Here is a 13320-nt window from a genome sequence, read left to right as displayed (position 1 = left end):
ATCAAACTGTCTCTTATTGTTTGAACATTGGACTCTTCTCTTCCTGGACAATCTCCCTTTCATATACCCCACCACTCCTCTTTCTATCTCAGGTAGAAACCTGGGAATGGTCAGACCCAGAACCATCACAGTGTATTGAACCATTATGTTCCTGGAAATATATGCATTTTTATTCCTTCATGCCTTCTGTCATGCTATTCCCCAGAACACTTTTCTAACTGGCATTCTTCTATTTATCCTTTAAGGTTCAGCTTAAGCATCATCTCTACTGCAAAGCCTTCTTGGACTTTCTAATGGGCAGAATTAAGTAGTCTTTACTGCTGAGTATTCTATATCTCATAATCAATTAATCTATCTATGTACCCACCTTTTTTATTCAAACCAAGAAGCCTCTTGAAGTATATTTTTTACTTTATTTATCATTGAATATATAGCTTTTCCTAAATAGTAGTTCAGTAAATGTTCGATGGATGACTCAATAAAATGTTTAATAGCTAAACTATAAGTTCCACTTAATTTACCTGTGATCTGAGATTAGTATTCTTTTATTGTTTTGTATTACTTATCATTGTTTTGTTGTGCTTTATTAGCCACAGAATATATTACTGAGCAGCATATACCCTCTTGGGGACATAAAAATTGTAGATTTTGGAATGTCTCGAAAAATAGGGAATGCATGTGAACTTCGGGAAATCATGGGAACACCAGAATACTTGGGTAAGAATTTCCTTTTACTTTCTATACCATTTTGAAATTTATTAACTAAATGATATCTGTATAGAACTATATATTAGGGCATATAATTCCAGGATATATTTGGTTCAAATATTTTAGTGCATTGAAATTTGCTTATGGCACATTTAAATGAACTGTAGTGAATTGAGACATTCACAACAATTTACAGGACATTGGACATATAAGTTAAAAGTTTAATGTTTGTGTGTAAAAGCTTTGTAATAGAGAAAAATAGGTAAAAGGGAAGTTAGGGAGCAGGAAAAAATGGAAAAAGAGGAAAACAGAATCAAATGTTACTGCGTTTGAAGCCTGTTTGATAGGGGTGTCAAAAAGAACCTATAATTAGATAATCTAGGGATATTGTACTAAATCAACAAATAAGATCATGCAGATGAAAGATTTTTTAACTCATATGAAGCAATACATAAAGTATTTTAATTTATAGTAACAAGTTTTTTACACTTTTTTGTTGTTGCTCATATTGATAGTCCCATGCAGGCATTGAAAAGATACAAGTAAACAGAACAAGTGCCACTCAGCTAGGCAGCTGACTTTCCCAAAATGAAAAGCAAAGCAAATTACTAACTTTTGAATGCTAATAGAGGCTACAGTGTCCTAGAATAATAATTGTAATTGTAGATAAAACAGCTCACAGAAGTATGTGAAAAGGTGGTAGGTGGTGCAATGGAGGCTGGCAACATATGGGACTCAAAGGCTTTAACAAAATTGTTAGGCTTTAAGAAACAGTCTCTCTTTGGAAAAATTATGAAACCATACTGTGAAACAAAAAAGTTATTATTCAATCATAGATCCTAGTTTGGACTCTACTAATTTGAAATTTATGGTAATATTTAGAAAGTATAGAGAATTTATGTTGCACCTTTTAGAAAATTTTTTTGGCGGGGGAGGAGACAATGGAAAATTAATTGCTTAGGAAACTAGGTTTTCTGTAGTTTAAGGGGATATTTAATCTACTTGAAAATCTAAAGCACTTCCATGAAGCTTAATTTGCTCATAGTGTCATTGTAAATGCATATGATTCTATTTACCCTGAGAAGCAAAACTTAAATCAGTCTAATAAAATAACTCAAACTAATTCCTAACAGAGTGATAAAACTAAAACTGTAAAAAGATTCTAGCTTCTAACATTTTACTTCTTCATAATTGTTTTTTCTGAGATTAATCTCAATGGTTAAAAAAAAATACTACATAGCTACTGGTTACTTCAAGAATATAATTGGTGCTTTTGAACCATCTGGTTCTATAATTTTCTCAGCATTAGATATGTTTAAATGTCTAATCACAGGATAACTAATACTATGCTAAATTTCTACTGATCATATTGGTAGTTCTTTACAATTAAATCCAGTTTAATATAAAGTAATTTTCACATTTTTAAATTTGTCAGTATTGAATTTGAATTTTATTTTTTATTTTTTTTCTTTCAGCTCCAGAAATCCTGAACTATGATCCTATTACCACAGCAACAGACATGTGGTAAGATTTTGTTAATAACTTGAATGCCTTTATTAAAAGCTGGTTAGTATATATTCCAGGGTTCTTTGGTTCCAGAAGTAAATAATAAAGCTTTCTTTAAAAGATGTTATTCAAGTATCATTATTATGCCACAGGAAAACATTTACCTGTTCATTCTTTTTAATAACACTCTGGCTGTGAGCCAAAGGTACAGGAATAAATAGGAAAATCCCTTTCCTGGAGGAAGACTCCTTCTGGTAAAAGAACAAAATAGTCACAGTACTGTGTTACGTGTTCTATAAAAAAGATAAAATGCTATTTAATAAGCATGGAGGAATTAGCAGACAAGCACCAGATGGGAGACATCTGGTCCAGGTCTAGGAGAACTAGGGAAGGTATTTTGCTCAGCAGAAAAATGAGGTCAGAGCCATGCAAAAGTTTAGTTTTATGAGAGCATATTTCTCAGGTATTGTGAGTGTGTGTGGCTGACACAGAGAGAATGTCATAGAGTAGAACTGGCATTGATACTGGAACTTTAGTTGGGACCACAGTGGAAGACTGACTCCGTAAGGCCAAGTAGAAGAGTTTAGACTTATTCTCTGTGTTCCATGTTTGGGACTGCAATGAATTTGCCAAGAAAAAAGGGTCCTGTGGCTAAATAATCGGGTGAAATAGGTGCTATATGTATTGCCTTTTTCTGGTTCCTGAACACAGGAATTGTCATTAACATATTTACGGTTCTAAGCATTTTGCAATTTAAAAAAAATCTGCCTGCCCAATATTGTGCTTTACCAGACCTGCAGACTCTGTTTGCATGGTCTCCTGTTTATGTCTCACAGACCATTACTGTGTCATTGGACACCATTTGGTAAATGCTGCTCAGGGCAGCTTTGTGTACTTGATAACAGGTATTTCTGTGCGAAGGGCAGACTGTAGATATAATGATATATATTTAATACATCATATTTATAATTATATGACACACATGTGCATTCCCTCATATTATTTTTCTGTGAGGCAAACTTTGAGATAACATAATTATTTCAGTTTTAGTAGTATACTATAGGAACTTTGAAAAGCAATTTAAAATCTGTAGTTTAACTGTACAAGTTTTGAGGACAGGAATATGTTGAGAATCAATTTGACTTTATATAGATGTTTTAAGATTAGCACACATTTTAAGTTCCCATCTTCTCCCTTATTTGTTTTTTCAGGAACGTTGGTATAATAACATATATGTTGTTAACTCATACATCCCCATTTGTGGGAGAAGATAATCAAGAAACATACCTCAATATTTCCCAAGTTAATGTAGATTATTCAGAAGAAACTTTTTCATCAGTTTCACAGCTGGCCACAGACTTCATCCAGAGCCTTTTAGTAAAAAATCCAGAGTAAGTAATAACATTAATTTGTTTAAATACTATTATAAAATGAAATATATATGACTATTAAGAAAGATATACTCTAAAACAGTATAAAATTATTAGATGTATGCTCTCAAGTTTCAGGTAAAATGGGGAGAGAGGTGGTATGAGAGATCATTAAATAACAATCCATAAGTTCAAACATAGACAATACAAAATATGTAACAGGAAGTCTTGAACTGAAGAGAAGATTTGGGTTGTTTCTCTCTCAACCTGCTACTAATCCCTGAAATTCCCTAAAATAATTAGAAGTATAAGGTTTACAGTACACATGGCTGCTTAAGATAAGACTTTGTTATGAATGATTTATAGTTAAATAACTACAGTTGTATAACAAGTCCAAATTACTGATTGTCAAATTTTTAAGGAGCAGATGCTCTTTGACCGCCTACTAAAGAAGGGACATGAAACTATGTCTTAAGACTCTTACCTCATTCGTTGGCAACTTCAAAGCAGGAAAAGAAAAAGCTGACCTCCCTTTTCTTTACCTGGATCAGCCCTATTTACTTTATTTATTTATTTATTTGAATTTCATTGTATTTATTTTTTTATACAGCAGGTTCTTATTAGTTATCCATTTTATGCATATTAGTGTATACATGTCAATCCCAATCTCCTATTTACTTTAGAACGGCCTGGCTGTACATAGCGCAGGAGCTGAGCTATCGTGCCCTGGGCTGGGGTCCTGCTTGTGTCGCTTGTCAGGTCTTTTATCTCTGACAATTACTTAATCTCCTGGAGGACTCAGTTTCCTTATCTGTTTAAGAAAAAAACCCTCAGAGGTTTGTTCATTATTTTATTGGCGTAACGCAAGTCTGAACAAACTCTCACTGGCTCTATTTTGAACATGAATGGTTATTTATTAGAAATAGTAATAATACTATTTGTTTCTGGTTATAAACAGTTTTTATTTTCCTAAATATTTTTTCATCTAGATTCTAAAATTTCTATAATGAGCCCCTTAATTTTTATTATCAGAAAAAAATGAACAATAAAATCAAAGACTAAGGAAACCTACGTTCTGATAGTAATTGTGGGTGTGTTAAGGTTGGAGTTGAGTATAAACAGGTGTTTTCCTTCCTTTTGAAATATTGTGATATTTGGCCATATTGCTTTCACAAGCAAAAACAAAATTTAAAAACTAAAGATGTTGGATAAACACCATTGAAGAATAGCCTTGGTTTTCAAGATTTAACAGTTAACTGCTTTTTAAGGACACAAAATAATAATAGAGATTATAAATTACATATATTTTCCTTCAAAGGGTTTGTAAACCCAGGAGTCTGTATAATTTTACTGATTTTTATTTGTGAGCCTAAAATATGTTCCCAGTTTTTTGACTAGATAGTGTCATCCGTAAGCTCCATGATAAATTGAATTTTCAGCACATGTCAGAATTTAACTCTAGGTACTCCACTTTTCCTATTATTATTCCCTTCTGTACTATGAGTATGTGTTATTTTCATAATAAATAAAAAATAAGTCTATAATATATTGAACTGCAGACATTTCCAACCTGATTTTTGGTTCTCAATTTTCCCTTGGTGCTTTCATTCAAAGGAAAAGACCAACAGCCGAAATCTGCCTTTCTCATTCTTGGCTACAGCAGTGGGACTTTGGAAACTTGTTTCACCCTGAAGAAACTTCCAGTTCGTCTCAAAGTCAGGATCATACAATAAGGTCCTCTGAAGACAAGACTTCTAAACCCTCTTGTAATGGAACCTGCAGTGACCGAGAAGACAAAGAGAATATCCCGGAGGATAGCAGCACGGTGTCCAAAAGGTTCCGCTTTGATGACTCATTGCCCAATCCCCATGAACTTGTTTCAGATTTGCTCTGTTAGCACTTTTCTCTTTGACTCATTTGAACTGAATGTCGAATTTGAAATCCACTTCAGTGTGAGATTGTGGTTTATAGCTTCATATATGGCATGTTTATAGCTTCATATATGGCATGTTTATATTGTAAATGCACTTTAGCATAGAGGAATTTAGGGAAGTGTTTTAATGCTAAATTACTAGTTTCTAGCATAATTTCATTTCCTGTACTGAGATATCAACTCTCAAAGAAAATATTTAAATATGTGATAAAAAATAAAATTGTACATGTGAGTTTACATGTTAATGAAAGAATTCAAGTTCACATGGATTTTTTAAAATGTTTTTCATATCAGGAAAAGTAACTTGGGTTATATTATGGTTGATGTAAACTGAACAAAATGAAGACATTTGAATTTAATAGATTCTCCAAGGTAAGTTCTATCCCATGCCTCTATTGACAAAATTTTGTTTAGGATAACAGTGTCAAGTTTAAATAAGAATATACACTATTTTATAGATGCTCAAGAGATATTTTACACTTGAAAATGTTTTTCAATCATGGATATTTTGAAACTGCGTAAGATTTCCATTACATATGGTCTGCGATATGAGACAGGTCCTTTAACCAGAGCAGAGAGGGGGTTAGAAACTGGATTAGGGATATTCTATACAAGTTGAAGCAGAGAAAAGAGCAGCATGGCATCATTTTTAACTCAAATGTCTTTTGCCCATTCTCAACATACGTCAAATTTAACAAGGTGTAAAAGATGGAGAATACAGGGTACAGAGGTGTAGAGGATTTTCATCCTCCAGAATCTCTAGGGTAGAAGATGCTTAGGTAAAACTGAGTATGCTCTGTTTTCAGTCAACCAAACATATTTATTAATTGAATGTAGAAGGAAGTGCTGACAGACTTATGCAACTTACAGAATTTTAGGTATCTTCTGAGTGTTAGAATAGAAGCCAATCATTCAGAGTTCTAAAAGTATGCATAAAAAATATCATGGCACCGGTAGGACTATTAACACAGTGCCAGAGTCAGCAGTAGCAAGGTGGATATGCTCATAAAGCAGGATGACATCAAGCTCTTCTAAAGTTCTTGTGTAAAATTCCTAGTGAGTGAGGAGGCTTAGCAGGAGATCTGCAGAGTGGCATTTAATGGTCTTTTGCTGGGGCCAGTGCAAGTAATAGTCCAGGGACAGCAGAATGTTTGATGGGTGGCAGGTGACTATGTTTGGTCCTAATTGGCGGGGGGCGGGGAAGATTGACTCCTTTTCGGGTAATCTTTGATGACTTTCCACTTGGAGACTATTAAAAACTCTGTTATGTTACCATGTTAAGATAACTGTAACTTCATGACCATGTTACTGTATCAAAAGAAATTAGATTTTGTCAAAAGAAATCCTTGAGTTTTTTCCGTTTGAGTTATATATTACTCTAAAACCTTTGACTTCTTGAAACTTGGTAAGACTCCAAATTACTTAAAACTGTTTTTAATAACCATCAGATCACTTTATTTGGGTAAATGAATTCCTTTTACATCCTCAGCATTTCTTAAAGGAAAAGTTATTTCTGCTCGTGTGTGTGTGTGCACATGTGTTTATGTATTTGTATAGGTGTATGTATATATGTATAGATAGATGAAATATAGTCCATAGACAACTTTCTCTTAGAGATTCTTCCCTCTGGTATATTGTACTCAACTCAGGTGCCAAAGGAGCTCATCTTAAGACATGTAAATATACATTTAACTTCTTTAAGAAGTAGTTTATCGGTTCAATAAACTAGTCATTGCGGAAGCTAAATTGGGCTTTCGTGTATCTAAAACTGATGAGTTTTTTCTAAATTGTTGTTGCCCATTTATTTGCCTTCAGTATTAAGCTAATGCAGGTAAAGCTTAGTAAGTAAGTCATTGGAGAAAGAGGAAATTGTTATTTTGACAAAAGACCATATTATATTTTTAACTTTCCAGAGGAATTATGCCATACTAAAAAGCAAAAATCAAGAAATGTTCGAATTTCGAATTATAAACTGTTTCTTAAAAAAATATTTTATACGAGTTTTCTTTTATTCTGAGAAATCTTTAAATAGTTTAGCTCCTTCCCCGTAGTTAATAGAATACACAGGGTTGTAAATTTCCATACCTTTTTTCCTACCAATTTTTATTGTAAAAAAGCAACTAGTAGGTTATGCAAACAGTATAAAAATTCTGTTTTTTCATAAAGGTGAATTTAAATATTTTCTCTGATTGAAATATGAAAATAAACCAATTTTTAGAGAGAACTTATTAACAAGTAACTCAATTCTTATTTTTTTCCTCCCAAGATTGAAAACAAGAGGTGAATAGATGTCAGTAACACATCTGAAGATTAATGTTAAATTGTGGTGAGTTTATAAAGTTTAATTTGCTTTTCGGATAGGAGCCCTGGATAGATGGGATTAAAAAGATGAGGTATAGGTGACAATCATAAGTGTCATTTTAACTTTTTTTCCCCACAGTAAAGTTAACCTAACTCTAAGCAGTAAAATTATAATGACACTTTAAAGAAGTAAGCAGTACCTGTTCTCCAGTCTGTAATGAGATGAGGCACCTGTGCCAGAATATAAATCAACACATTGCTTCCTTTATCAAGAAAGTCTTGTTATAAAAAAAAAGTCGGCCAATTAGTAACATAATAGATTTTCATTCTGGCACAAGTTCTTTCTATCATTTTGGATGAGTCACGAATCGTTCATAGACCATATTTTGAATAGCCTTGCTTTAAGCAACATTTATAACTGTTGGCATTTTATAACTGTTTACATTTCCTCTGTTTATTTTTGAATTTTCAGTTTGATATCTGACTTGGAAACTTGTCCTTATTCATTGTTGTGTAAAAAAGTGTACTTTAATTTCATACTGTATCAAAGTTAAGTTATCTGACTTCCAATTTGGGGAATTATTATCAGTTTATAATTTTATAAAAGTTTAAAGAACTTTAAACTCAAGTATAAATTTCACACAAATTACAACGGCTGTCCGTCTTAACTTCTATTCAATAATCATGTTGCTTAAGGCATATTGACCTACATTGTTATGAATACTCTAGTAAAAAAAAAAATTACATCTACTTAATGATCCTTTTGGTTAAGGATTAAAAAGCACTTTTTTACATTTGTGGTTGTCTTTTGTTTTAAAGTATTTCTAAATTTGTTACCTCCTTGCCTGGAGGCTCTCTAGCCTTTGACACACGTCATCTTCGAACTCCCTTTCCAACACAGGTATGTTTATTAGATCCTTTCTGCTGGATAAAACACAAATTTGGAAACAGGAAGCTCTGCTCACTTCTTGTAAGTAATAATAGCTACTTTTAGAAAATGTCAATGCATCGCAGTGCACTGTGTGTTGCATAAAGATGAATAAAATCACCATGTAAGAAGCATGAAGTGTGATGAGAGAGAAATGGTGTGCAGACTTAACAGTTGAATTTGTAGGAAGGAGACATTGATAAAAAGTTGGAACTTTTTCTCAATTGTGAGCACTTTTCTTTCAGGTTCCATATCTTATTTTTCTGGCACATAGGCACTCCCCAATTTTTTTTTTCTTCTCTGTTTTTTTTGAATTTTATTTATTTTTTTATACAGCAGGTCTTTATTAGTCATCAGTTTTATACACATCAGTGTATCCCAATCGCCCAATTCATCACACCACCACCACCCCACCCCCCACATTCCACCCTTGGTGTCCATACGTTTGTTCTCTACATCTGTGTCTCAATTTCTGCCCTGCAAACCGGTTCATCTGTACAATTTTTCTAGGTTCCACATATATGCGTTAATATACGATATTTGTTTTTCTCTTTCTGACTTACTTCACTCTGTAGAACAGTCTGTAGATCCAACCACGTCTCTACCAATGACCCAATTTCGTTCCTTTTTATGGCTGAGTAATATTCCATTGTATATCTATATATCACATCTTCTTTAACCATTCGTCTGTCGATGGGCATTTAGGTTGCTTCCATGACCTGGCTATTGTAAATAGTGCTGCAGTGAACATTACGGTGCATGTGTCTTTTTGAATTATGGTTTTCTCTGGGTATATGCACAGTAGTGGAATTGCTGGTAATTCTATTTTTAGCTTTTTAAGGAACGTCCATACTGTTCTCCATAGTGGCTGTATCAATTTACATTCCCACCAACAGTGCAAGAGGGTTCCCTTTTCTCCACACCCTCTCCAGCATTTATTGTTTGTAGATTTTTTTGATGATGGCCGTTCTGACTGGTGTGAGGTGATACCTCATTGTAGTTTTGATTTGTATTTCTCTAATGATTAGTGATGTTGAGCATCCTTTCATGTGTTTATTGGCAATCTGTATATCTTCTTTGGAGAAATGTCTATTTAGGTCTTCTGCCCATTTTTGGATTGGGTTGTTTGTTTTTTTGATATTGAGCTGCATGAGCTGTTTGTATATTTTGGAGATTAATCCTTTGTCCGCTGATTCGTTTGCAAATATTTTCTCCCATTCTGAGGGTTGTCTTTTCGTCTTGTTTATGGTTTCCTTTGCTGTGCAAAAGCTTTGAAGTTTCATTAGGTCCCATTTGTTTATTTTTGGGTTTTTTTCCATTACTCTAGGAGGTGTATCAAAAAACATCTTGCTGTGATTTATGTCAAAGAGTGTTCTTCCTATGTTTTCCTCTAAGAGTTTTATAGTGTCCGGTCTTACATTTAGGTCTCTAATCCATTTTGAGTTTATTTTTGTGTATGGTGTTAGGGAGTGTTCTAATTTCATTCTTTTACATGTAGCTGTCCAGTTTTCCCAGCACCACTTATTGAAGAGACTGTCTTTTCTCCATTGTATATCCTTGCCTCCTTTGTCATAGATTAATCGAACATAGGTGTGTGGGTTTATCTCTGGGCTTTCTATCTTGTTCCATTGATCTATATTTCTGTTTTTGTGCCAGTACCATATTGTCTTGATTACTGTAGCTTTGTAGTATAGTCTGAAGTCAGGGAGTCTGATTCCTCCACTCCGTTTTTTTCCCTCAAGACTGCTTTGGCTATTTGGGGTCTTTTGTGTCTCCATACAAATTTTAAGATTTTTTTGTTCTAGTTCCGTAAAAAATGCCATTGGTAACTTGATAGGGATTGCATTGAATCTGTAGATTGCTTTGGGTAGTATACTCATTTTCACAATATTGATTCTTCCAATCCAAGTACATGGTATATCTCTCCATCTGTTGGTATCATCTTTAATTTCTTTCATCAGTGTCTTATAGTTTCCTGCATACAGGTCTTTTGTCTCCCTAGGTAGGTTTATTCCTAGGTATTTTATTCTTTTTCTTGCAATGGTAAATGGGAGTGTTTCCTCAATTTCTCTTTAAGATTTTTCATCATTAGTATATAGGAATGCAAGAGATTTCTGTGCATTAATTTTGTATCCTGCAGCTTTACCAAACTCACTGATTAGCTCTAGTAGTTTTCTGGTGGCATTTTTAGGATTCTCTATGTATAGTATCATGTCATCTGCAAACAGTGACAGCTTTACTTCTTCTTTTCCAATTTGTATTCCTTTTATTTCTTTTTCTTCTCTGAATGTCGTGGCTAGGACTTCCAAAACTATGTTGAATAATAGTGGTGAGAGTGGACATCCTTGTCTCGTTCCTGATCTTAGAGGAAGTGCTTTCAGTTTTTCACCATTGAGAATGATGTTTGCTGTGGGTTTGTCATATATGGCCTTTATTATGTTGAGGTGGGTTCCCTCTATGCCCACTTTCTGGAGAGTTTTTATCATAAATGGGTGTTGAATTTTGTCAAAAGCTTTTTCTGCATCTATTGAGATGATCATATGGTTTTTATTCTTCAATTTGTGAATATGGTTTATCATATGGATTGATTTACGTATATTGAAGAATCCTTGCATCCCTGGGATAAATCCCACTTGATCATGGTGTATGATCCTTTTAATGTGTTGTTGGATTCTGTTTGCTAGTATTTTGTTGAGGATTTTTGCATCTATATTCATGAGTGATATTGGTCTGTAATTTTCTTTTTTTGTAGTATCTTTGTCTGGTTTTGGTATCAGGATGATGGTGTCCTCATAGAATGAGTTTGGGAGTGTTCCTTCCTCTACAGTTTTTTGGAAGAGTTTGAGAAAAGTGGGTGTTAGCTCTTCTCTAAATGTTTGATAGAATTCACCTGTGAAGCCATCTGGTCCTGGACTTTTGTTTGTTGGAAGGTTTTTAATCACAGTTTCAATTTCATTACTTGTGATTGGTCTGTTCATATTTTCTGTTTCTTCCTGGTTCAGTCTTGGAAGGTTACATACCTTTCTAAGAATTTGTCCATTTCTTCGAGGTTGTCCATTTTATTGGCATAAAGTTGCTTGTAGTAGTCTCTTAGGATGCTTTGTATTTCTGTGGTGTCTGTTGTAACTTCTCCTTTTTCATTTCTAATTTTATTGATTTGAGTCCTCTCCCTCTGTTTCTTGATGAGTCTGGCTAATGGTTTATCAATTTTGTTTATCTTCTCAAAAAACCAGCTTTTAGTTTTATTGATCTTTGCTATTGTTTTCTTTGTCTCTATTTCATTTATTTCTGCTCTGATCTTTATGATTTCTTTCCTTCTGCTAACTTTGGGTTTTGTTTGTTCTTCTTTCTCTAGTTCCTTTAGGTGTAAGGTTAGATTGTTTATTTGAGATTATTCTTGTTTCTTGAGGTAAGCTTGTTGTATAGCTATAAACTTCCCTCTTAGAACTGCTTTTGCTGCATCCCATAGGTTTTGGATTGTCGTGTTTTCATTGTCATTTGTCTCTAGGTATTTTTTGATTTCCTCTTTGATTTTTTCAGTGATCTCTTGGTTATTTAGTAACGTATTGTTTAGTCTCCATGTGCTTGTGGTTTTTACTGTTTTTTCCCTGTAATTCATTTCTAATCTCATAGTGTTGTGGTCAGAAAAGATGCTTGATATGATTTCAATTTTCTTTAATTTAATGAGGCTTGATTTGTGACCCAAGATGTGATGTATCCTGGAGAATGTTCCGTGCGCACTTGAGAAGAAAGTGTGATCTTCTGTTTTTGGATGGAATGTCCTATAAATATCAATTAAATCTATCTGGTCTATTGTGTCATTTAAAGCTTCTGTTTCCTTATTTATTTTCATTTTGGATGCTCTGTCCATTGGTGTAGGTGAGGTGTTAAAGTCCCCCACTATTATTGTGTTACTGTCGATTTCCTCTTTTATAGCTGTTAGCAGTTGCCTTATGTATTGAGGTGCTCCTATGTTGAGTGCATATATATTTATAATTATTAAAGTCTATTTTATCTAATATGAGTATTGCTACTCCAGCTTCCTTTTGATTTCCATTTGCATGCAATATCTTTTTCCATCCCCTCACTTTCAGTCTGTATGTGTCCCTAGGTCTGAAGTGGGTCTCTTGTAGACAGCATATAGATGGGTCTTGTTTTTTTATCCGTACAGCAAGCCTGTGTCTTTTGGTTGGAACATTTAATCCATTCACGTTTAAGGTAATTATTGATATGTATGTTCTTATGACCATTTTCTTAATTGTTCTGGGTTTCTTTTTGTAGGTCCTTTTCTTCTCTTGTGTTTCCCACTTAGAGAAGTTCCTTTAGCATTTGTTGTAGGGTTGGTTTGGTGGTGCTGAATTCTCTTAGCTTTTGCTTGTCTGTAAAGCTTTTGATTTCTCCATCGAATCTGAATGAGATCCTTGCCAGGTAGAGTAATCTTGGCTGTAGGTTCTTCCCTTTCATCACTTTAAGTATATCATGCCACTCCCTTCTGGCTTGTAGAGTTTCTGCTGAGAAATCAGCTGTTAAGCTTATGGGAGTTCCCTTGTATGTTATTTGTCATTTTTCCCTTG

At 33.9% G+C, this 13320-nt stretch overlaps 1 protein-coding gene across 1 annotated transcript in view; it reads left to right on the top strand.

The window, feature by feature from the left end:
* STK17B (serine/threonine kinase 17b) overlaps positions 1 to 8612 on the top strand; it is a 31522-nt gene extending 22910 nt beyond the window's left edge. Inside the window, exons 5-8 of the mRNA XM_082467249.1 lie at positions 591 to 717; positions 2184 to 2232; positions 3426 to 3605; positions 5199 to 8612. Of these exons, the coding sequence (XP_082323375.1) occupies positions 591 to 717; positions 2184 to 2232; positions 3426 to 3605; positions 5199 to 5481 (639 nt within the window). The 3' untranslated portion in view covers positions 5482 to 8612. The remainder of the gene's footprint in view (positions 1 to 590; positions 718 to 2183; positions 2233 to 3425; positions 3606 to 5198) is intronic.
* Positions 8613 to 13320: the final 4708 nt, after the last annotated feature.

Source organism: Balaenoptera physalus (genome assembly GCF_965194825.1).
Source record: "Balaenoptera physalus genome assembly, chromosome: 6".
Lineage (NCBI taxonomy): Eukaryota > Metazoa > Chordata > Mammalia > Artiodactyla > Balaenopteridae > Balaenoptera > Balaenoptera physalus.
The sequence above is the reverse complement of the archived record's forward strand: the minus strand, read 5'-3'. Positions and strand labels throughout refer to the sequence as shown.